Source organism: Colletotrichum truncatum (assembly GCF_014235925.2).
Source record: "Colletotrichum truncatum strain CMES1059 chromosome Unknown Contig_0008, whole genome shotgun sequence".
In the NCBI taxonomy this organism is placed as follows: domain Eukaryota; kingdom Fungi; phylum Ascomycota; class Sordariomycetes; order Glomerellales; family Glomerellaceae; genus Colletotrichum; species Colletotrichum truncatum.
This window is the reverse complement of record NW_027222405.1, coordinates 228763-251400: the sequence shown is the minus strand read 5'-3', so window position 1 is coordinate 251400 and position 22638 is coordinate 228763. Positions and strand designations below refer to the sequence as shown.

The window sequence follows — 22638 nt, the reverse complement described above, 5'->3', positions numbered from 1 at the left end:
TTGGTGTTTTTGTACTTTTCCATGTGGTTCTTGTTTGGGATGCCGCTGCTCACTCTGCTTCAAGATCGCCAGCAGATGTCTCTCTTGTCATCGTTGGCCACGTTGGTAGTGATCACTACCCTACGTCTCACTTTGACATGTCTTGCACCTGTTCCACGAAGTGCATTCGATGAATGAATACCTACCGGTATGCTCGGTATTTTTTTCTGATTACAGCCATCATATGGGGTGCACAAACAACATTCCAGAGCTGATTTCTTCAACACTCCGGGACGAGTGACATCTGGAGCTACCCTGTCTTGCACGATTGCTGTCTAAGTTGCAAACTCACCTTTACTCAGGATCTTTGTGACGATTTATCAATACTTGGCGGCAAATTGTGAGATTGTCAGGATTGCCTGAAGCCAATCCACATTGCAAACTTAGGTACGTAAACTCCCTTGGTTGTAAGGAGTAAGCGTGGCTGTAATCTACACCTAAGGTACTAGGCTTATACTACAAACCTACTTCTAAATGGGTCCAACGTGCTAAATTCAGGCTTCCTTACTTGCTATTCACCTCCAAAATGGTGGTAGTTGTTGTGGCCTGTAATTAGGCAAGTCTAAACCGCGTAGGCCAGCATGAACAACCGGAATAGGAAAAATTAAAAATCTAAACAAGACAGCACAGCATTGCTTAGTTGGCCATGCGCCTGTTCAGATATTCCTCCTTTTCTGGCTTCAGACTTCGTCGTAATGAGACTTGTTGAGGCCCTTCTCAACTGCCGCAATCTGCAGAGCCAATGGCAAGGAGAACTGTCGACAGTACATGAAGCTGCCAGTCATGTACCAGAACCCTGGCACTCCAGTCGATCGCCACCACTGGATTCTTGTCAGTACTCTCCAACAAAAACTAGGTTTATCAACTTACCCCAGATCTCTCTTGCTCCTCGTCCAGCTGTCCAAACTTCCGCAGTCTCTTTGTAACTTCCGGGCCCATCAACTTCTCAATGGTGGTTGTCTCCTTCTGAAACCCAGTCGCGAAAACCACAACATCCGCCTCAATCTTTCTCCCGTCAGCGAGAACGAGCCCATCTTCCTGAAACTCCTTCACGCCCTGTTCGCATCGTCTGATTTTGATTCGGCCGTCAATGATCATCTTGTTCGCGCCTTGGTCAATGTAGTACTGCCCTCCTTTGATAAGCTGGAAGTCCGCTAGGCCGTAACCGTCCTCGCCCTCCTTGATTTCTAGACCAGCCTTCTTCAGCCCGTCGTGCACTTCTTTGTCACGCTCGGCCATCATCTTCGTGAGACCGATGCTCATGGTCCTGATGACCGCCAAAGGAATGGCGTTGCCCACGATGTCCGCCTCCTCGGTGCTGAGTCCGTCAATCTTCCACAACGAGAGAATGAAGGTCTCCCAAGACTCTCTAGAAATGGAGAAGATCGCGTTTCGCTGGACCATGGTCACCTCCTTGGCCCCGTGCGTGACGAAATCCGCAGAGATGTCGTGGCCACTGGTCGCGGCTCCGATAACCACCACCTTTTTTTTGCCCACGTCTGGGATCTCGGCGGCAGACTTGTGTTGTTTGGAGTGGTATATCTGGCCCTTGAAAGAGTCCTGACCAGGGAAACTAGGGACAATTGGTTGGTCTCCGAAGACACCAGTGGCTAAGACTACATGGCGTGCTGAGATAGTCTGTAACCCCTCCGGTGTTTGAGTTTGAACGGTATACTTCTTGGCAGCTCCGTCGTATGTGACCTTTGTGACCTCGGTATTGTACAGGATATCGAGGCCCATGAGTTGTCCGTAGTGCTCCATCCATTCGGCGACTTTGTCTCCTACCAGAAACTTAGGCCAGGTCTCCGGGAACTTGAGGAATGCCCAATGATCCGTGTAAGTTGGCGTGTGGAGCGTGACGCTCTGGTATCGCTGCCGCCATGAGTCGCCAAGCCTGGCGTTTCTCTCCACAAGGAGTGTCTTGATTCCCATATGCTTGAGCCGCGCTCCGAGCATAAGCCCAGCTTGGGCTACGAGATGCGTTAGTAATAAACATAGACGAGAGTTGGGACAACTGACCAGCGCCTACGATTAAGACTTGCACATCTTCTACCTCAGAAGTCTGATGGCCATTAACACCACTAGTAGCGGGCGCTTCTGTTCCCGGCAATTGAGCGTCTCTCTCTGCCTCTAGCTCCTTTTGAAAATCGAGCTTCTCTAGCTGGGTGAATATCGTCCATGCCTTCCATTCTGTCAACCCAACATTCACCAACTTCAATAGACCTTTGCCCTCTCCATGCGGAGTTTTGAATGTGAAGCCCGTCTGGATCCAAATCTGTCCGCCAAAGTCAATCAACAACGGTTGCAGCCCACCGAATTTGCTGGTTTGAATATCTGAGAGCCCATGCTCTGCTGAATTAAGGTACTTGCTGATTGATTCTTGCCCCTGTTTGCAGGTGAAATCCCATGACAGACCGACGATGTCTCTCCACCAGCAGTTGTCAATGAACAGATCTGAAAGATCACCGAATGACTTTTCGGTGAAGCGGCGCTCTAGCGTTGCGAGCCAGTCGGCGGAAATCTTTCCGGCGTCGATCTGTGTCCGGTCGACTCCTTCTTGAAGAGCCAAGACCGGCAGTTCGGGAAGACGAGTGCCATCCATGTTTTTCTGGGTGATCTTTTGGAATTTGGATGTGCAAGGGGGGCGGAAAGAAGCGCTGAAGAATGGCGGGACGAGCCTTTCCATACATAAGAGAGACCGATAGCGTCAGATAGCGTATTGGTTCAACCCACACCCGTTCCCTGTTCGGCGTTGCGGGGAGCCATGCCCCATTTGCCTCCCCGACTCGGAATTCAATGGGATGAACGCTGCTGGACGGGCGCCGAAAGCTTGTTATAACTCGGGATACCTTATGCAGGGAGATGGATGCGATAATCTTATCTGATCATCCCCCACCAGTGATCGTCGAATTGCGCCAATGAGATGTTGGGGAGGGGCAAGTTATGGTGGGATTGACGCGATTTTTAAGCGGTCGAATTACCTAAAAAATGGACAAGGTGACATTGAATTTTCCTGCGGAACACGAGCTACGCAATGAACCCGGGTATTGGTTGACATCGAGGTCAGTCTGTGAAGTGAGTGACTGGAAAGTTTAGCCAGGGGACAACGTGTAACCTTGTCGGAGGGTAGCTTCTCGAATTTGTTTAACTTTTGGCTACTTTAAAAGGCGCAACTCCCTGGCTGGCGATGTCAATCCTGGACGGCATAGGAACGCTGTAGAATGAAAGAGCCTCAACATAGTTTTGGTCCGAAATAAGCACAGGTTTTCGCTTCTAGCCAGTTACTAATTCCTGAAGAGTTGCAGTTTAGAAAGGTTTGCTGCTGTGATTGTGGTCTACTTTCGAGTTACCAAACCAATCCGTGATCCGTCTCAAACCAGAACTCAGGCAGCCAAGAAAAGCAATAGGACAACAGAAAGCAAGTTTCCAAATTGACCTGCCAGTTCTCTGTTGCTGTGACAACTTCTGTCCAAGTGCGTGCTATTCGTAGCTTGACTGCGCTCGTTAAGCCTCACTTCAGCGCTATATTCTCGAGACCCAGCGCCGACCCTTGGCTTCATCGTAAATAAGCATTCCTTCTTTTGTGCTAGTTTGAATTTCCTTGGTGAGTTTTTGCTTCGGAATATGCGCTGACTCTTAATAAAATCCGTTTCAAACGTGTTGGCCAAGGCTCCATCGAAGACCACAACCGGTTGGTATTTTCACTCTGTGAAATTCTAATTCTCACGCTTAAATCTCGATAATTACTCGGTTTAAGTTTACCGAAAAGACGTGCATACAATTCAATACACGGGAGAAGTGTTCAACTACTCACTAAGGGATGACTCTGTCATCACTCTCAGCACTCCTGCCGTGAACTCCTTGGTTGACGCTCTGTCTTGAGGTTAAACAAATTTGAGTAACTCATTTGCCCATTATATTTGTTTCAGTAAGCTTCAATTTATCGTACAGCTCCTGAAATCTCTTTCAAAGGCGCGTCTATCAGTCGAAATGGAGTTGTTTGCGGAGACGATGTTGTACCGTTGCTTCACCGTATCACTTGCAAATAGACACAAACAATCATGCAAGCTGTAATCTCCGTGCATGATTTTGAAATTCATTGGCTTAAGTAGGTTGAATACGAGCCTTTATCTTCGGAGGCCATCCATAGGTTACTGGTAGCTAGCACAAGCGAGCAACTTCATAAAAGCCAGGGTGTGCAGTTTGCCACTTGCACAGAACATACAGGATAGCCGACCCTAACCAAACGGCATGAGATATGCATTCTAACAAACCTTTTCTTGCTGCTCTTTAGAACCTTGATGTCCATAAGCTGCTCTTAATGTATCTGCAGCTATCCCATAGATGTGTAGTAAACGACAACGTATGCCAATATACATCTAGGTGAAGTTGGGACGATTGACCTGGTACAGCCATTTGAGTTTAAGTTTATGCTTGGATGTGAAAATCTAGCCTAAATTCTTGTCCCCGACAAGACAGACAGTTTACGATCTCATAGCAACCGGGGTCGTATCCCTCGCAGTCACTATTAACGTGATCATTCGACTGACGGATCACTTTGAATCTGACGATGAAACCTGACCACATGGGGCTATGGTGACAATCATCACTTCCTGATATGAATACAGTTGGGAATTCATTTTCAGGACGAGCATCTTGTTTGCCCTGGCTGAATGTTAGACCAACATCTCCATTGACATAATGGGAAGGCATCTCCGCCACTACTGAACACAAGCGAAGAGAAGCATTGTGAAGAAAGATAACTGAAGGATAAACAGCAACTTAATCAAAAATATGTTGCGAGTTTGGGTCCAATCGTAGCGTTATCATTTTGATGGAAAATAAGACTGGAAAGCAACAAAAGCTCCTCGACCACGACAGCTGGCAAATTGAATATGGCTAGTTAGTTCCCAAATACTGAGCATTCGACTGGTCCAGGGAATTGTATGATGGCCGCGCAATATTGGATAGACAGAGTCTCATTCAACGTTTCATTACACTTGGAGGACAAACATTTACATTTTTTTGAACATCAAATCTCCGGGAAAGGACTAACAAACGTTCTGGTTGTTGATGTCTCTACTCAATGCCCAAGAGAAACGGATAAGTAAGTAACTTGCTTTTCGTACGGCAATCTTGGTACTGTCATTGTAACGCCAAAGGCTTGCTTTGCTTTTTTCCATGACTGGAGGAATGCTGAAGCGATAACAAGTCAGCCACTTGTTCTTAAAGCGTACCGACCCCAGTGTAAGCAAGTATCACGAGTATGTAATAAGGCTTTTGTGATAAAGTTGTCAGTATGACTGAGCAACTGTGAGATACACCAACATTATGGCGCGGCTAGCACGATTAAATCACCGCCGGCCTAGTTGGGCGCCATAAAAGTCTCTGGCAAATAAAATGTTTGAAGTTCTCAGTAGGCAAGCCATGTCATTAGGGTCGTGGCTGAGTGTTCCCTGAACGAGCTCTGCTGGAGGTGACGTACATGTCTTGAACCGCACCAGCGCGCCTTGATAAGCAAGGTTCAAAAAGAAAGTTTTCATTTCTTCTCTAGAGCCTCATCACAGATGTGAGAAAGTGGAGATTACTTAACCGCCAGAGAAACTGTTGTTTGAGACCCTGACGCAGGAATTCCATGTCGTACTGATACTAAAGTTGGAGTCTAATGTGTACTTCAGATAACGAGCTCACAAACTCCCATAAGCTCAAAGCGAAGTACAATCTACATTCTTGCTATTCACAGAAACCATAAGGTCAAAATTGAATGGTTGGGGGCATCGGGCGGTTATGCAACACTGAGACATGGGGGCTGTCACTAAAAGACCCGCGACTGGGGCCATCAAAAGCCAACAGCATGTGCGAAGGTCATTATTCAGCACTGAGACAAAAGTATTATCCCGCTTTAATCCGCGGTGCAGTCTTTGTTACTAAGACCTTGTGCCAAGCTTTCAACATTCAGACCCAACCAACAGGCTCAGATCTTCGATAAAGTCATCAAGCTTGTCTCGCACACAATTTCATGTTTCATTAGGACGATTATAAGGTCAATCTGATGCCGAAAACCACCATGCGGATCGCCGAGGATCTCATTCGTGGCCATCGATTTCTACTGAATCATAGTCGTCACAATATTCTGATCAGGAAGGGAGCTAGATTTTCAAAAGGATTGGACTGCTTTTGGGTCTCTTCTATAAAACTATGTACAAATATCATAATATCGTATGCATCATTTGGTGGTATCCTGGTGTTGCATCCCGTGCAAGTGCGCTCGCTTACTGGAGGGCAGTGGTGGAAACTCCGGTTCCGTAGGCAATGTTGTCAACAGGAAGATCCTTCAAGGCCTTGACAGAGCCGAGACCGCTGGGGCAAGAGGCCTGGTTGCTGACGGTCAAGTCAAGGTTGCACTCCTCATCGACGCCCCAGGTGCAGGCGGAGTTCTGGATGTTGTACAGGGCGTGGTTCTTGGCAACGAAGCTATCGGGATCGGCAAGGCAAGAAGACAGGTAGTTCATGCTGTTGGCAGCAGAGAGGGGCAGCCTGCCATCCTTGAGGAGAGGCTTGCACTCCTCAGCGTCGAGAGCCTCCCACTCCATCTGGATACCACCGCCCTGGGTGGGGTTCTCGGTAGCACTCTGGCCGGTGCTGAGGTAGTTCCAGGCGTCGTAAGAAATGTCATAAGCGCCGCCGGACTGGTCGATGCGGAGAAGCTTGAGGCTGCGTCCCCCGTAAGAGACCTTAACGCAAATGTCCTTGCAGCTGACGGGGTTGGGCCAGTAGGCGACGCGGTTGATGTCGATCTTGCAACCGAGGACACCAATGGAGGACGAGTAGACGTCATGGGGAGTAACGCTTGCGGTGCCGGACTGGCCGGCGGACCGGATAGGGATGGAAGCGGCCGAGACCAAGCTGGCCGAAGCAGCAAGGAAGGTGGTCAAAGTGGAAGCGAACATTTTGTTGGTTGAAGTGTGTTTGTAAGGACTGAGTCTCTTTTTCCGAAACGAAGGATTGCCGGTGTTTGAGTAGCTCTCTAAGATTGGAGGCTTGGTGATTCTTTCTCAGAAAGATTGGATGAGGTAGGCTTGCAAAGGAGTGAAGCTGCTACTGTATTGGTTGCGCGTATCAAAGGAGCGATGCCTGATCTGCGAGCTGTCGGGTCCGGCCGAGGGAATGACTGGAGAATGGAAAGAGAGAGTTGGTTGGTGATCCGTTCAAGACCATCCTGGATGAGATGAAACTGGGGGAGCTTTATACAAAATCCTATCTTACACAAGAACGGATGGCAACGTGGAGCAGCAGCGTTGTACCCTCCGGAGATGAGATGTCACCCACACGCAACGAACCAGCTCGCCCAAGCCATCTGTGAAGGCCCACGTAGCAGGCTTCAACGAACCCACAGACGAGGCACTCTCCGCGGTGTGACCGTGCTGGAACAAGGGCTTCTGGGCCCCTTTCGGGATGTGAGATTGAGAGAGTCAGAGGGTCGAGGCTGTGGGACCCGCATACGTGAGTCGGGCTCGCTGGTCAATCAAAGGCTGCCAGGAATCTGACAAGTCGGTTGTGGAACCAATGGAACCATTAGAAACATCCCCGATACTGAGGTTAATCCATCAAGAAACAAGGTGACCAAACAAAGTTTCCGGAGCCCTAAAGGAGGGGGTGGAAAACCGTCAGACTAAGCCAGGAGTACATGCCAGAAAAATGTACCTTGGGGGGGGGCCAGAATTGAACATTTCGGGCAAAGGAACCATGAAAAAAGCATGGCCAAGGCCCAACGAGGCAAAGAGGATGCGCGCTGTCAGGGATCGAAAATCGCTCATGGGTCCCTGAACCTGGCCGAATATAGCTTAGTAACAGGAACCGCCAGGAACCAAACGTACTTTCGACTCTTGTGAAAGGGCGGCCAAGGGGCCGAGGGGATCCCAAGGGGGCGGCAAAGCGGGGGCTACGGCTCGTGGTCGGACGGCACGGGAGTTATCTGCTGGCGGGTGATGTGCCATTGTGGCCCTCACCTTGGGCTGACGGCAGATGCAGGTACAGCGTACCGCCAGACGGGAACAACGCAGAAGAAAAGGGAAGAAAAGCCCGCAGACAAAACGACGAAGGAACCAAACGCCACGCAGCTGGATGACTCGGCGCGGGACCGTAAGCGGGTCATCCGCAGGGCCAACAGTTTCTGCCGGCCAGTCGGAAAGGGAGGATTCGTACCTAGAGGCAAGCCATGACAGCGTAGCGTGAGGAGTGATCGACAGGGCGGATTTCCACTACGGTACATCCATGCTAGTTTTTCACATCAACTGGTTTCTACTGGTTGCCTGGGTTCCCACAAGGCTTTTAGCCCCGGGCTGAATGTTGCCATGTTCTTGCTTTTTCCCACTCTCAAGTCACCAAGTAACCAAGTCACTCTGGTCCAGAGTCAAGTCACTATGGTCATGGCACACGGCATAAGTGCATTGTTGGTCCTGCCCGCCTCTGCCCAGTTTCACACGCCGTCAGACGTGGGCGGGAGAAAAAACTGATGGGGACCTGACGGCGCTTTGGCGTCATGTTGGCAAATGTTGATGGGGCTGAGGGGGTTCTGGCCAAAAGTGCTTGCAGTAGTACCCATCCAGCAGAGACGAGGACGCCCGCCAATGAAGAGGGCTTGAATGTAAGTTGAAATACCACAAAATGGTAGCAGCTACTTTCGGTTGACGAAAATTGCCTTGTTGTGGCGCTCCTCGACAATGGTGACCTCTGTGCAGCGGGTAAAAGGCCGGTCCTTAAGAATCCTCCTCGACAATTGCCTTGTCAGTCATCACTAATCGTAGCCTGGTCCAAAAGGTCCGAAAAGGATCTTCAATCTGAGCGATTTTGTGCCCGCACCTTGCCGTTCGCCGATGTGTTCTAGGCCGTTTTCTCGCATCACCATGCATGCGCGGAGAAGCCTCCGCGTATTTGTTCGCTCAGTATGATTCAAAATGACTTCGGTATTCACAGGTGCCTGACAATGAGAGCCTTAGTACGGCAGTCCGCAGGGCGCACTGGGTCAAAATTCAAGGTAGTGATAGGAACACCCTATAAGCGTAAATATATGTAATCTCGCGTAAAACGATTTTTGTTTTTATATATTTCTAAGTAGGTATTTGCCTTTTTAGGAAATAAGGGTTTACTATATAGAACTATAGCCCCCTACGAGGCTTTATAATAATCCGTCGGAGGTTAAATCTTCCGGTTCCGGTTGATTAGGTATATAGTCTATGCGCGTAAATCGATAAATAAATAGGAATTTAGTAAGGCTTAGAACTTCTTCCTTTTCCCTATGCTAAGCAGAGTTTAGATATATAACCCTTATTATATAGAAATTTATAACGCTTTCTATACTGTTTTATAAAGATTTAGTTTTTATCTTTTATTATACTTCTATTTTCTTTTATCTTCTTTATTTTTGATTTTTTTTTCCGATTTTTTAAGCTTTTATATATTTCTATATAATTATTTACTAACTATTAGCTTTTATATAGATTCGTATATCCCTAGGCGCTAGGCGTCGCCTTCGTTATATTATATATAGTTTTCTAGTAAAGCTTTATAACATCTTATAATATCTTATAATATCTTATAATATCTTATAACATCCTTATAATCCCGAACGATACTCGATATTACTTTATACTACCGTATATTATAGCTTAAGATATAAAGCTAGCTGCTAAGCTTATGCTAGATAAGATCGGAGATATAAAGATTCTTATAAAGTTGCCTACTAAGCTACCCTCTATATATACTTATGCTTTCGGAACTAGCTACTACCTTACCTATATATATACTTTTATAATTCCCTTATAATATTATACTAACTTATTATAAATAGTATTCCTTATACTAGTAATACTCTTATTAATAATATTCTAGATAATAAGGAAGTAGAGGTATAGTCTCCTTATACCCCTATATATACCTTACTTTTTTACTTATATATTATATAAGCTTATAACTTAATCGATATTTGCTTTATAGTTAAGAACGGAAGACGATAGAAAAAAACGCTTAAGTATAAGTATATATAGAATACTAACTCTTTCTTTATATATATATACGGAAATACGTATAAAGGTAAAGACTAGTATAAAAACTATATTAAAAGCAATAGTCTATATAATACCTATATTATTCTAGACGGCTATGCTAGCTATACTAACTATATAAATAATTCTAGCGCTTCTAACTATAGCTTCGGTAAGTTTCGTCCTAACCTATATATAACTAAATATAAATCTAATCTATTCTATATAGCCTCGTCCCCTTCGAAGCAACTTACTATAGAGATTTATACTTCTACCTTAAATAGTAAGAAGTTATATATCTCCTATATAGAGTATAACTTTCTTAATATAGTCTATAACGTTAAGCTTAAGCATATACGACTTATTAGAAATACGTTAGTTTCTATTATAGATAAGCTTATTAATATTAAGTATAGTATATTATTATATATATCTAGTATTGTCTATATATTTTTACTAACTATAGTTATATATAGATAAGAACGAAAATATTGAGATTAAGCTTTATTACGACTAAGCAAGACTTTATAAAATCCTATACGACCGTATAATAATTAGAAATAACGTAAATATATATTTATATAATACTATAGTGTTACGACCCGTTAGATACACCTAACAGGACCCACTCGGTTGGGCGGTTATGACAGGACTTTGTATGCAGGGCCACGGGAACAAAAGGTAACCTCTCGGAACGGAAGAACTATAGAACGGAACAAGTCACGTGATGAATCATTCTAGGTCAGAATGATCCAAGAAGAGTTGGGGGCCAACGGATCATGTTCGATCAATATGATCTCCAACGACTACAGACAATACGTGTAGATAGACTCCTATATAGACCAGGACTTGAGTACCTGCTCAAGCCCTCTAGATAGTTCTTCAGCAATCAACTTGTGATTCATCCTCGAATGACTTTCAGCTTACCTCTCAGTATTGTGAATACTAAGAACCTCGTTACCATAGTGTAAGACTGATCACCTTACCCTAACCCTACGATCTACCAGAACGACCTCTACGAACCAGTGTTAGTCTCTTACTGCACCTTCTGTTAGCAGAACCCTACTGTCAGATAGCTGGCCGTAACATATAGATACTTACTAAGGCGTATAAAATCGGGAATCTAGCATATAGAAACGATAGGTATATTTATAAGAATAAGAAGATAGATATAAGCGTTTACGATTAGTAACTTTAGTTTATAAGTTAGGTACTTTTATATAGGGTTTAATACCCTTATATAGAAGTATAAGACTATCTATACCTTTGCGTTTTTAGGTTTTTTTTAAGATACTTAATTTATATTTCTTTGCTAATATCTATATTTTCCCGTTCTCCTTCGTAAATCTCTATATAGACTATTATAATATCTTACTATAGCTAGCCGGCTACGTATCGACCTTACTCTTTTTTAATTTATTATTATTAAAAGTTTTAAAATAGCTAGACTTATTCTAATATAATTATATATCTTTCTAAATTATTCTAAATTTAGGTTTTTCCGTTAATATTTAAACGTTTCTTATAAAGCTTAAACCTCTGCTATAAAGTCCGTATAGAATTTTCTAACGCCTTACTATAACGTATCTTCTAGCTTTTCTTTAATTATAAGCTATCTGATTTAGATATTCTTTTATACTTATAGACGGAAGGCTTTATAGTCTTACAACATAGCTTAGAAGATATTCGAAAATGCTATAAACTATAGCGCTATCAAACCCCCGAGCAGCTTTAAGCAGTATTTTACTAAGCTATAAACTTCCTTGCCTTTATAATAAGTAATAAAGCATGCGTTATATAAGACTTTAGCTAAGAATTCCTCTTTATATATATATACTAACATAGCTATATTATTAGCTACTTAGTCTTATATAAATATATTATATAGTTTTTCTCGAGGAAGTTATAAACTAACTAAAAGAGATCTAATACTAATGGAAAAGTTAGACTATACTAAGTCTAAACTTTATATAGTTACTCGATATATATAATAAACTACTTCTATTTAGGTTTAAGATATATGCTAGTTGTTGAATGGGCTCTCTGTACGATCGTACTGTCATAAATGTAGGGTGAACCAAAGATTCTATTTTCCGTGATTACCTTTCCTAACTAGATGTTGCCTTCCGTACGAACAGATATATCTCTGTCCATACCTAGACACGAGTCGTGCATGACAGGTAATAAACCATGATCCCTTCCTCAGACATTTAGGTGTTACAGGTGCTAGTCATGCCACCTATACACCCCTTTGCCTGTGACAGCCTTGTCGTACGGTCATGTGATTATCGTTATTCCAACACTCACAACTTTTCTTTTTATGACCGTACGTGCCTATCCTTTGTCCAATTAGGTTGCGCTATTCCAGTTCGTAATAGCTTTACTTGATTAATATGTGTCGTAAGGGTGAATGTAGGAAGTCGTCTCGTACGCCTTCCTCTCTTGTCGGTTGAGTAAGTCGCGTGTCCTACGTGCCTTCCTCTATTGCTTCACCTCACTTTTTCTTGTTTTTTTTTTTTTTTTTTTCTGCCTACTTAGGCAGAGCTTTCCGTATTGAAATGATAAAAACGCGTCTTTTCTTCTTTTCCTCTTACTTACCTTTTCTCCTCTTCGTACACCACTTCTTCTCTCTTCTCTTCGTACGTTGAACAATCATTCTCATTCAACGCTTTTTTTTTTTTTTTTCCCTTTTATGTTTTCTAACCATGGTCTAGAACGATGAACGTAATGCTCTTGCCCTGCCGTCGCACGACATTGAAGTGCGTATGACTAGCAACATGAGCGTTCAAGAGTTCGTCGCCTCTATCATACGACGCTCTAGTTACTTCATCGCGATCATCATTCAGTCTCGAGGTCGTACGATGCCTGCTTGCGCCAGCAAGTGTGCGACCTCTGGCTCTCCTCGATTCCGGGAGTGTGTTCGTCTCAGGACCCTCTCTGATGGCTCGTGTGCGGAATGCGTCTAGCAGTCGCACGGCGCTCGTTGCTCTCACCGTGGTCAGGAGGATGGTTCGTCCGATTCGTCTGGTGGTAGCAACCATTCCGACAACGATGATGATGATGAGTCTCCCCGTCGCTCTAACTATCGGAAGCCGTACGCCCGTGGCGCTCGCCAGCCCGACCGTACGCCTGGTCGCAAGCTTGGTCGTGGTGTCGGCACCTCTGGCAGCTTCCTTGGCTCTTCTCACAACCCGCAGCTGATTGAGAAGGAGTAATTGGGGGATTGGTTCATTCGTACGGTGGTTATCTATGATCTCAAGGGTCCGGCTCTCATAGACTAACATCTGGTAGTGGATCTTGGTATTGGGGTTTTCGTACGATAGTAAAATCGCACGAGTTGATTGTCATTCGTCTTTTCCCCCAAGTCTATCCACGTACGCTTCGATTCTTATCCTGAGCTTGCTTGTCGTAATTAACTGCTCGAGCGCTGAATTTGGTGACTTCTTTGTGAAAGCATCTGCTGGATTGTCTTTGCCATCGATCCATCTCACTTCTGAGATTTCTTTCTTCTCGTACGACTCCCTCAGGCTCATGATATCGATCATAAGTCTTTTCTCATCAGTAGTTCCTAGTCGTACGAGGCATTCATACAGAGATCTTGAGTCTGTACAAATCACGACTGGAATTCCTGGGAGGTTGAGCGTACGAAGAATCCGGTTCAAGGTACTGCTTAACGATATGCTACTATCAAAGCCTGTAGTCATTCCGTATAGTTCGCTAGCTAGTACGCTTCGAGTCACTCGTTTGCATTTCGTTGAGCTCTAGTGGATAATATTTCCATTGATCTCAAAGTCTGTCGTCGTACGAGCTGTTTCCTCTGCAAGTACGATAACAAATCCAAGCTGTGATGAAAGGTCTGTATTATTTGCAAATAATCCGTCTGTAAAGATATACATCTTTGTTTGTACGAAGTCGAGTGGAATATATTTAAGACCTCGATCAGGGTTGTCTATTTGCCATTGAAGTCGTACGTTCAGAGCTTCAATGTCCTCTTTACTTGGTTCTTTGATCTGAGCTGCGACTGCTAAATCGTACGATGCCTCTGGCTGGCATATTGAAGCAAGGTATGCGCCCCTTGCCCGCTGCGAAACGTACTGTTGTCGTGCATCAAGTGCATCTATCTCTATAGTATTGAGCTGCTTAACTTGTCCTTTCTGTAAGAAAGTAAAGTAGTCTTCGTACGACTGAATCCTGCCGCCATTGAAATCTACTTCTTGGTTATGTGATAGGATTGTTTTCGGCTTCGCACGAAGGCCCTTCTTCTCCAATTGTTCCTCTTCCCGTACGGAGAAACTTGCTGTTGCGAAACTCATTGTATCGTCTGTTTGCATTGCCGTGATACCAAAGTCGTCTGCTCCTGTCGTAGTATAAAGGAGGCATAGGTCGTACGTTGACTCTATCATTCCAAGGTCCTCCTTGTAGTGTATAGCGTACGTCTTATACCAGTAAAGACCTGATTCTGCTAATCCGTAGAGCGGCTTCACGATATGTAGGAGTGTTCTTTCTGGGTATTTACCCTCGAGTTCCCTGGGAAGTCGTGCGATAATTGTTCTTTTTAATGGATCGTCCGATTGGGTATATGCCTGCGTAATATCCCTGAGTTCTCCTTGACACTTGAAGTCTCGTACGAGGGTAGGTCCAAGGGCGAGGAGTAGTCTCTGACTCATCCTCTGGATCGTTGGTGCCTGTGTAAGGATTTCCTCCTTTTCCTGGTCACCATATCCTTGGATTACTAGTCTTGACTTTTCGTACGGCTTCGTGGTTTTGTTTTTGATTTCTCTAACCATTCGTGTACGAAAGATCCGTATGTTGGAGTGTTTGTCTGGGTCGTACCGAATAAAGGTAAAGACTCCCTGGTTGATTAACGCGTCGATCTCAATCCTATCCGACTCTTCGTACGGTAATCCTGGTGTTGTGATTATGTTGTCAAGTCGGAGTTTTACTGCTAACTCGTAGTTGTCTTTCTCTTTCTGAGTGAGAAAATGTCTTGGGGATTGTCGTACGGCCCTTCTTTGACCCTTCTTTGGCCGTCCTCTTTTCCTTGGTTGTGGTTGAGGGATTTTCCGTGCGACGTCTGGTTCAGACTCTTCCTGGGGTTGTGTATCGTCCCTATAGTATGGTTTGACGTGTGTCGCCCGAAACTGTGTAGGTCCGTTTATCATGTTCACAGTTACATTATGTCCCTCAATCCCCTGTACTTCGTACGGTCCGGTCCATCCCTTGTTTTCTCTCCATACCATGACTTCGCTCTGGATAGGGAGGGATAAGACTTGTTGAATATTAGGACCGTTCCTTGTATTGATCGCACGGTTGATCTCAACCTCTGCGCGGATGCCTTGAAGTAACTTCCTTGCCTTCTGGGCGGCTTCTGCCCGTTGTACGATTTCTGGTGATGGTGGTGAATCCTTGTTAATACGTGGATAAGTACCGAATACCAGAAGTGTTGGTACGATTCCGTACGGTCCAGCTGTATCGTTTAACGCTTTGATAGCCATCTGTAGGATTGTCTCATCGTCTGTATTATGACTGAGTTCGGTATGAAGGATATCGTACGCTCGCCTTAAGGGAGCGTGAGCTCTCTCGACTTTGCCGACTGCCCAGTGTGCTTCTACTGGCATCTCATCGCACGTAATACCCATAATTTCGGCATGTTTGCGGAATTCAGTAGATGCGAAGTTTGTCCCCGGATCGTGTACGATATGGTCTGGTGGACCGACATAGGTGTTAATCCAACATTTGGTTAACGCATTCCATGTGTCTCGTGCGGAAAGGGATTTTAGGAATGTTGCTCCTTGAAAGCTTGTTTCCGTATCGATCACATGTAAGGCATTTTTGTCCTTCAGTCGTACGACATCTACCACGATTTCGTAATTGAAATAGCTCTCGTCCTTAAGGGAGAACTTAAATCTCCTTGGAGCTGGATCGTGCGACTGGCAGTTGTGACAGAACTTCTGGACCTTTTCTAAAATCGACTAGCTAATATCGTCGTGTCCAGCGTTTTTCAGAAGTTGGTATAGTCGTTCCGTACGAGGATGTCCAAATCGTCTATGTAAACGCCTTAGTTGTACCTCCGTAAAGAAAATACTTGACTCTCTTTTGCTGAGATTGAAAAAAGCATGGCCCCATTTGCGTACGACTGGAATATGTTTCCCATCTCGTCGTACGATAACATTCGCAATGTTGTTGAAGTATGCCTTTAGTCTATCTGCATCTTTTAAAGAGAATAAGAATGGCGTAGCTGACTCGAAGATATGGTACTTCACTCGTCCGATTGGATTCTCCGTGATGATAGTCCCGATTGATGTGTTTAAGCGTCCGTCTCCGAATCGTACGTAGACCGACCCTGGTTTCCAGGATACTTTTGCTTGTGGGTTTTCCCTGAGGTATGCTATGACCTGTGACTTGCCGACTGTAGAAACTTTCGCTGCACCTGTGTCCCAAAGTTCCCCTTGGTAAACTGATGTATATGGGTCTTGTAGTACGAATTGAGTTGCTTCTACTGTCTTTGGAGCTGAGAAAATGTCTTCCCCTGTCGTACGGTGGAAGAATGCTGCTGAAGTAAGGAAAATTGAAACCTCCTCGTCTCCAGTATCATCATCGTCACCATCAGAAATATTTTCAACAGGGTTATCTCCCTCTACTTCTTGTAGATATGCTGTAAAATCATCGTACGGCTCCTGGTGGAGTGTATAACATGCTTGTAGGTATTGGTCTCTTGCATATTTGCGTTCCTCATCAGAATGGTTTGTCGACCAACAGCCTGTCTTCTTACAGATGAAGCATCTTTTGCTTGTGTTCGTACGGGTAGGTTTTCCTTGGGATATGTTCCCTTGGTCTTGTCTTTCGTACGTCTGTCCTTGAGGTCTTCGGTAGGGTTGTTGCTTATGTCTGCTTCTCTGGTTGGAATTATACCGCCTATCGACAAAGTTAATGTCGTACGATATTGTCTTCCTATCGATTGCAACTTGTAGCGAGGCTCGTAAGTTAGAGAATAGCTCCTCACATGTCTGGTCAGACTTGTGATTACTGAGGGCGTTCTCTAGCTCTGGTACGCCTCGGCATGCCTGGATAACTTGCGTGCGAAGCATAATTTCTCCTTGGAATCCTGTACCTAGTGCTCGTTGTACGAGAGATAACTTATCAAATAATGCTTCGAGGACCTCGATCGGTTTCTTGTCTGGTTCCTCACGTTTAACTCGTACGAAAGATAATGTTGTCCAATCTGTATAGTAGAGATTGTGGTTGATGTCTGTATTGAAATGTGCATCTAGCATCTTGTAAATCTCGTCCCACCTCTTTGTTGGCCCGATATGGTGGAGGTAGAATTCCTCCGCACGATCGGCTAAGATGTCTGGAAACACGGCATGGTATTGGTCCTCTGTTATTCGCAATCGTCTGCAGAAGCTGATGAAAATCTTGGCCTTGTCATACAGGATATCGTACGGTTTGCCAGTATAGTTCCTCTCTTTCTTCCATCCCTTCTGAAAGACCGCAATCGTGCTTGGTTCGCACGGTCCATTCTGGACTATGCGTCGTGGTGGAAGATCGTAAATACTGTTTGCTGTATAGATACTTGTTGTACGATCCTGTATCTGTGGGAAGCTCTCGATCTCCTGGGTATATCTTGCCCCTGGGGGTAGATTCTGTGTGCTTGATTGATCTCGAGTATTTGACTTCCTGCTTGCTCGTTCGGTATCGTACGAAGGTTCGATTGACTCTATCGCTGGTTCAGCTAAAGTCTGACGTGTAGTTGTCTCTGGGGTTCGGACCGGTGTGCGTGTAATAATGTTCGTACGGCTTGATGTTCTTGTCTGGGAATTATCCCGGTCGTCCGTAGAATCGAATCCTTTTGCTATGTCTGAGACTATATCGACTAATTGTTCTGAAACCGTCCTTGATTTAGGTAGTTGAAAGCCTTTTAGTTTAAGTAGTCGTGCGAACTCGGTTTTGTACGTCCGGTTAACTAAGTCCCATTGGTATGGCGACCATTGATGGAAGTCCTCGTACAATTTCGTAGTAAGTACTTCCTGTGGAGGGTCTAGGTGTATGATTTCCATCATTACGTAGCCGACGTATGTTGTTAATTGTTTCTCCGAAGGTCCTGTTTCGATATCGACTAAGTCTCCCCAGTATTTCGGATCTGTAGACTTCTTCCATATACTAATAGGAATAGTACTCTTTGCACTCATGTCTTCGTACGTGACCTCATAGTCATTTTCCTCCTCCTGGAGGAGGTCTTGCTGTACGATATCAGGTTCTCCTGATGTCGTCATGTTGGCAACCGTTTCGTATCGTACGGTATCTAGTTGGATGGTTGTTGAAATGTGCCGTTGCGCACACTATTTGCTAAAGTATTGCACGATAGGATTCTTGTCCGGTTACGACTCACCGCAGCGACAACAAGAATCTGTCTCGTACGATATTATAACAAACCGTCTTCTCAGGCTAGTTGTCCGGTTACGACTCACCGCAGCGACAACAACTAGGCTAAGGCTCTTAGCACAAGAGATTTCCTAGCGTGACCCCTTAGGTATTCTTTCGAATTTCTCGCCTCGTACTTGCGTACGAGACTACCCGGTAGCCCGGCCGTAAAACCTCGATCTTGTCTCTTCACTCTTGCTAATCTGTGATCGCACGATGCAATCACTCGTGACTGCCAAGCAATCACTGATCAGTGTTGAATGGGCTCTCTGTACGATCGTACTGTCATAAATGTAGGGTGAACCAAAGATTCTATTTTCCGTGATTACCTTTCCTAACTAGATGTTGCCTTCCGTACGAACAGATATATCTCTGTCCATACCTAGACACGAGTCGTGCATGACAGGTAATAAACCATGATCCCTTCCTCAGACATTTAGGTGTTACAGGTGCTAGTCATGCCACCTATACACCCCTTTGCCTGTGACAGCCTTGTCGTACGGTCATGTGATTATCGTTATTCCAACACTAGTATTAATATATACTCCCGTTATATTATATAGTTTTACGTTAGGTTTTCTATATATATAGCTTATTCTATATTAGCTTAATATCTATCTATACTTCTATTACGAGGTATTATATTATAAACTATTTGTTTAGACCGTAGTATAGAAACTATCTTAACTATTAATAGTTATTAATATCTATTATAAAACCGTATAAAGAAAGCCTTTTTATAGCTAGGCTAAGACGTTCCTATTTAGTTCCGTAACTATTAGATCTTTAGTAAAAGTATTTATAATATTAAGATTAAAAGCTAGTAAAACTAACTTTGTTAAGCATAGTTTATAACTTAGAAAGTATATATTATTTACCTTTATATCTATTTATTTACTAATAATATTAAGTATATTTCTATCGATTATAAGCGTTAGGTTTATTTTATAACTAATCGCTTTCTAACTATATTGCCTTATTATTTATCTTTATACTACTTATTTATAAAGACTTTACCTCTTTTATTTAACTTTAGAATAACTATCGTATTTGCTTATAAAAAAGTCGCCTATATATTATTTCTAGTTAACTATAGAAACTTTATTATTATCTAGATTATTAAACTATATAAGACTTTGCTTAGCTAATTGATTATATAAAGATTTAAAAACTTTAAAACTTACTTAGAAGTAAAGAACTTAATTTAGATTAATTCCTTCTATATAAAGTCTTTTAAATTTATAAAAGTATTATAAAGCCTATATAAACCTTTCTACTAATTATAAACTTCTACGGTATATAATATCTACGTATTAAAGTATATAACTTCCTATAGTAACGTCTTAAAAAATATATTAAGGCTAGGATTTAACTAAAACTTTACTTACTATTAAAATAAAATAAAAGTATTAAATAAATAAAAGAATAGTTTTATAGCTATAGGATTAGTATAAATAAACTTTATATATTATTATTAGGAAATAATAATAGTTTAGAAATAGATAAAACTTAAGTATATAAAGTATACCTAAACGATTATTTCCTCTTATTATACTACTATTTTATCCTTTTCCTTATCTTCCTAGCTACCCCTTTTAAAAGTTATATCTTCTTAAATAACGTCTATATAGCCTTACTACTTAACTTATAAATACGTATACTTATATAACTTTATTCCTTCTCTTTCCTACTTTATTACTTCTTATACTTTAAGAAAAGGCTTTCGTTTAGTTTAAGTTTAAATTCGAGTTAAAAGTTTAAGCGTAAGCGTTTTTATAAATATATTAATAATAAGTAAAGGTATTATACTAGTTATTATTATATTAAGTATATATTATTTTAGTTATAACTTTTTTAATACTTATAGTTTAGTAATAAGTAAATCTATTTAACTTTTAAAAATAAGTATAATAGTATAAACGTCTTTATTAAAGGTAATTAAGGCTTTATAAAGAAAAGTAAAAAGGTCTTTAGCTTTATACGCTACCTTACGAAACTTATATATATCTATAGGATTTTTTAAAATAATAAGCATTACCTTCTAGTTTCGGTTAAGGAATTACTTCTTAAACATAAACTTTACTAAGACTTTACTTATTATATCTATATATAAAGTAAACTTAGAAGTTAATAAGAATTATAACTTCTTAATAAACTTTTTAATAAACTAAACCTAAGTATATATTTAAATAGAGATTTTATTTATATTTATAATATAGAAAGATATAAGCTATAAGTAAATAATAATATCTATAGTTAGGTTTAGAACTAGTTTCTTCTAGGTTTGCTAGATACTAGCTATACGCTCCTTTAAGCCTTTAATAAAAATAGTAAGGAGACTATTATCTAGCTATATATTTAGTATATAAAGTACTTATTCGATCAGGTTAGTTATAGTATTAGAAAGTCGTATACGTAATAAAATCGTAGCTGTTAGAGTTTCGAAGTCGTTAGTATTTATAAGGTCGATTTCGTCTAGTTCTTATACTTAGGATAAATCGATTAAACAAAATACATACGTCTTCTACTTCTATAGCAGTTTTACTAAGAAGTAGTCTAGGTTAGCTTACTTAAGGCACTTTAAAGACATATTTATATAAAATATAGTAAATATTATTATTAAGAATTAAGAATATACTCCTATATAGTCCCGTAAAACTCTATATATATACGTATACGAAATATAGAATTTTGTTGGAACGGTAGGTAGGAATCTCGTAGATAGTACGATATCCTTATAACAGGGTATTAGAGTAAGGGAACTTGTACTTATGAAGTAGGGCTTTAATAGTAAAGAATGTATAGGCTTATATTGAAGCTGAGTTGGTTGAGGAACTAATAGCTAGCTAAGGGAGAGAATTAGGCTAGTTATATAGTAGTATAACGTCGCCTATAATAGCTAATATAGGAAGCTATAAGCTAGGTTTAGTATACGTAAGTATATACGTCAACTAGCTTATAAAGCAGCTTATAAATCAGACTAGAATCTTCTTTAACTAAATAGACTTTTAGATAAGGTTAAAGAGAGTATTCCATAGGGATCTGAATGTCATATGTTTAAACTAGCAAGCAGCCATTCTTAGCTAGTTACTTTTGTAAGTCCTACTAAGTCTTAGATAAGACTAAATAGGATAAATAAGTAAAATAGAAGTATAATATACTTATACTTCTAACAAATTTACTTAAATTTATAATAATTATATAGTAAAGATAAGAAGCTTAACTATCTATACGGGTAGTATATGCTTATCTCGTTTATACATCCTAATTAAGCAATGTTTGAATTTTGACCCAGTGCGCCCTGCGGACTGCCGTACCTTAGTCATAATTGTTAAGGGCTTGAGTCGGGGAGATTGTTCTTGTGGGTGGCAGGCCTCGCCGGCCCGTCACGTGGGCTGACGGCCGCCACCACTGGTCTTAGCCAGCCTCCACAGCCCTCTAGCCAGTTAGTTAGTTCTTCCAACCAACAACACCACTTTTCCCATTCTGAGCGTTCTGTGCTGGTTTCGCCCACAGGTTATGAGCCCAGCGTTATTCTTTCGGAATAACGTCGTTTTACCCATTATTCTACTCGTCTGTCAATTTTCTATTGATTCACGAATTTTTGCGATTTTATTCGCTTTATTTACCCTTCTGTGCGATTTTCTCGCTTTCTTTCCTTCCTCTTCGCTGACGAATTTCACTTTCTGACGCGACATTGGCTGCCTGGCGCGCACGAATATCACGTGGCACGCGACCGACCACCACAACCCACTGGTTTTCACGAACACCACGGTCAACAACAGACTTTTCAGTCACAACTACAACTTTTACTTCGATTCCTCGTTTTTCACGAGAATTCAACTATTTCAGCTTCGGTTTTTCGAACCAGCCCATCAGTTTCTCGTATCTTCTACGAGTATTCATTCTTCCCTTCGATTCACCGTATTTCTACGGTCGGATCTCACAATTCCACCCATTTCTCGTGTTCTTACGCAAGATTCTCCCTCCTACACAATCCAACAGCACGCGTAGGTGGCAGCGAAAGTAAGCCATCTAACGTACAGACACGCCTCCAAAGCTGCGGCCTCGGAGAAACGCCTGTGATCGAGGTGCGACTATAAGTCTGTCCCGCACTGTTGTGATACCCTCACTT

General features: G+C 42.4%; 7 protein-coding genes across 7 annotated transcripts; 2 read left to right on the top strand and 5 right to left on the bottom strand.

Annotated features, from left to right (window-relative positions):
• Positions 1-719: 719 nt before the first annotated feature.
• Positions 720-2641, bottom strand: CTRU02_211548 (flavin-binding monooxygenase; the record flags this gene model as incomplete). The annotated part of the gene is made up of 3 exons (XM_036732286.1): positions 720-860; positions 910-2009; positions 2059-2641. The coding sequence occupies 3 exons, from the start codon at positions 2639-2641 to the stop codon at positions 720-722; spliced, it is 1824 nt and encodes a 607-aa protein (XP_036575915.1).
• A 3670-nt stretch (positions 2642-6311) lies between these two features.
• On the bottom strand, positions 6312-6989 carry CTRU02_211547 (uncharacterized protein; the record flags this gene model as incomplete). Its single annotated transcript, XM_036732285.1, has 1 exon — positions 6312-6989. The coding sequence occupies one exon, from the start codon at positions 6987-6989 to the stop codon at positions 6312-6314; it is 678 nt and encodes a 225-aa protein (XP_036575914.1).
• A 5413-nt stretch (positions 6990-12402) lies between these two features.
• CTRU02_211546 (uncharacterized protein) lies at positions 12403-13297 on the top strand (the record flags this gene model as incomplete). Its single annotated transcript, XM_070205656.1, has 3 exons — positions 12403-12408; positions 12797-12841; positions 13049-13297. The coding sequence occupies 3 exons, from the start codon at positions 12403-12405 to the stop codon at positions 13295-13297; spliced, it is 300 nt and encodes a 99-aa protein (XP_070060469.1).
• A 129-nt stretch (positions 13298-13426) lies between these two features.
• Positions 13427-13786, bottom strand: CTRU02_211545 (RNase H-like protein; the record flags this gene model as incomplete). Its single annotated transcript, XM_070205655.1, has 1 exon — positions 13427-13786. The coding sequence occupies one exon, from the start codon at positions 13784-13786 to the stop codon at positions 13427-13429; it is 360 nt and encodes a 119-aa protein (XP_070060468.1).
• A 57-nt stretch (positions 13787-13843) lies between these two features.
• CTRU02_211544 (reverse transcriptase-like protein) lies at positions 13844-15577 on the bottom strand (the record flags this gene model as incomplete). The annotated part of the gene is made up of 1 exon (XM_070205654.1): positions 13844-15577. One exon carries the CDS (start codon positions 15575-15577, stop codon positions 13844-13846), a length of 1734 nt encoding a protein of 577 aa, XP_070060467.1.
• Positions 15578-16054: 477 nt separating this feature from the next.
• Positions 16055-17170, bottom strand: CTRU02_211543 (uncharacterized protein; the record flags this gene model as incomplete). The annotated part of the gene is made up of 1 exon (XM_070205653.1): positions 16055-17170. One exon carries the CDS (start codon positions 17168-17170, stop codon positions 16055-16057), a length of 1116 nt encoding a protein of 371 aa, XP_070060466.1.
• Positions 17171-22022: 4852 nt separating this feature from the next.
• CTRU02_211542 (uncharacterized protein) lies at positions 22023-22193 on the top strand (the record flags this gene model as incomplete). The annotated part of the gene is made up of 1 exon (XM_036732069.1): positions 22023-22193. One exon carries the CDS (start codon positions 22023-22025, stop codon positions 22191-22193), a length of 171 nt encoding a protein of 56 aa, XP_036576148.1.
• Between the last annotated feature and the right edge of the window lie 445 nt (positions 22194-22638).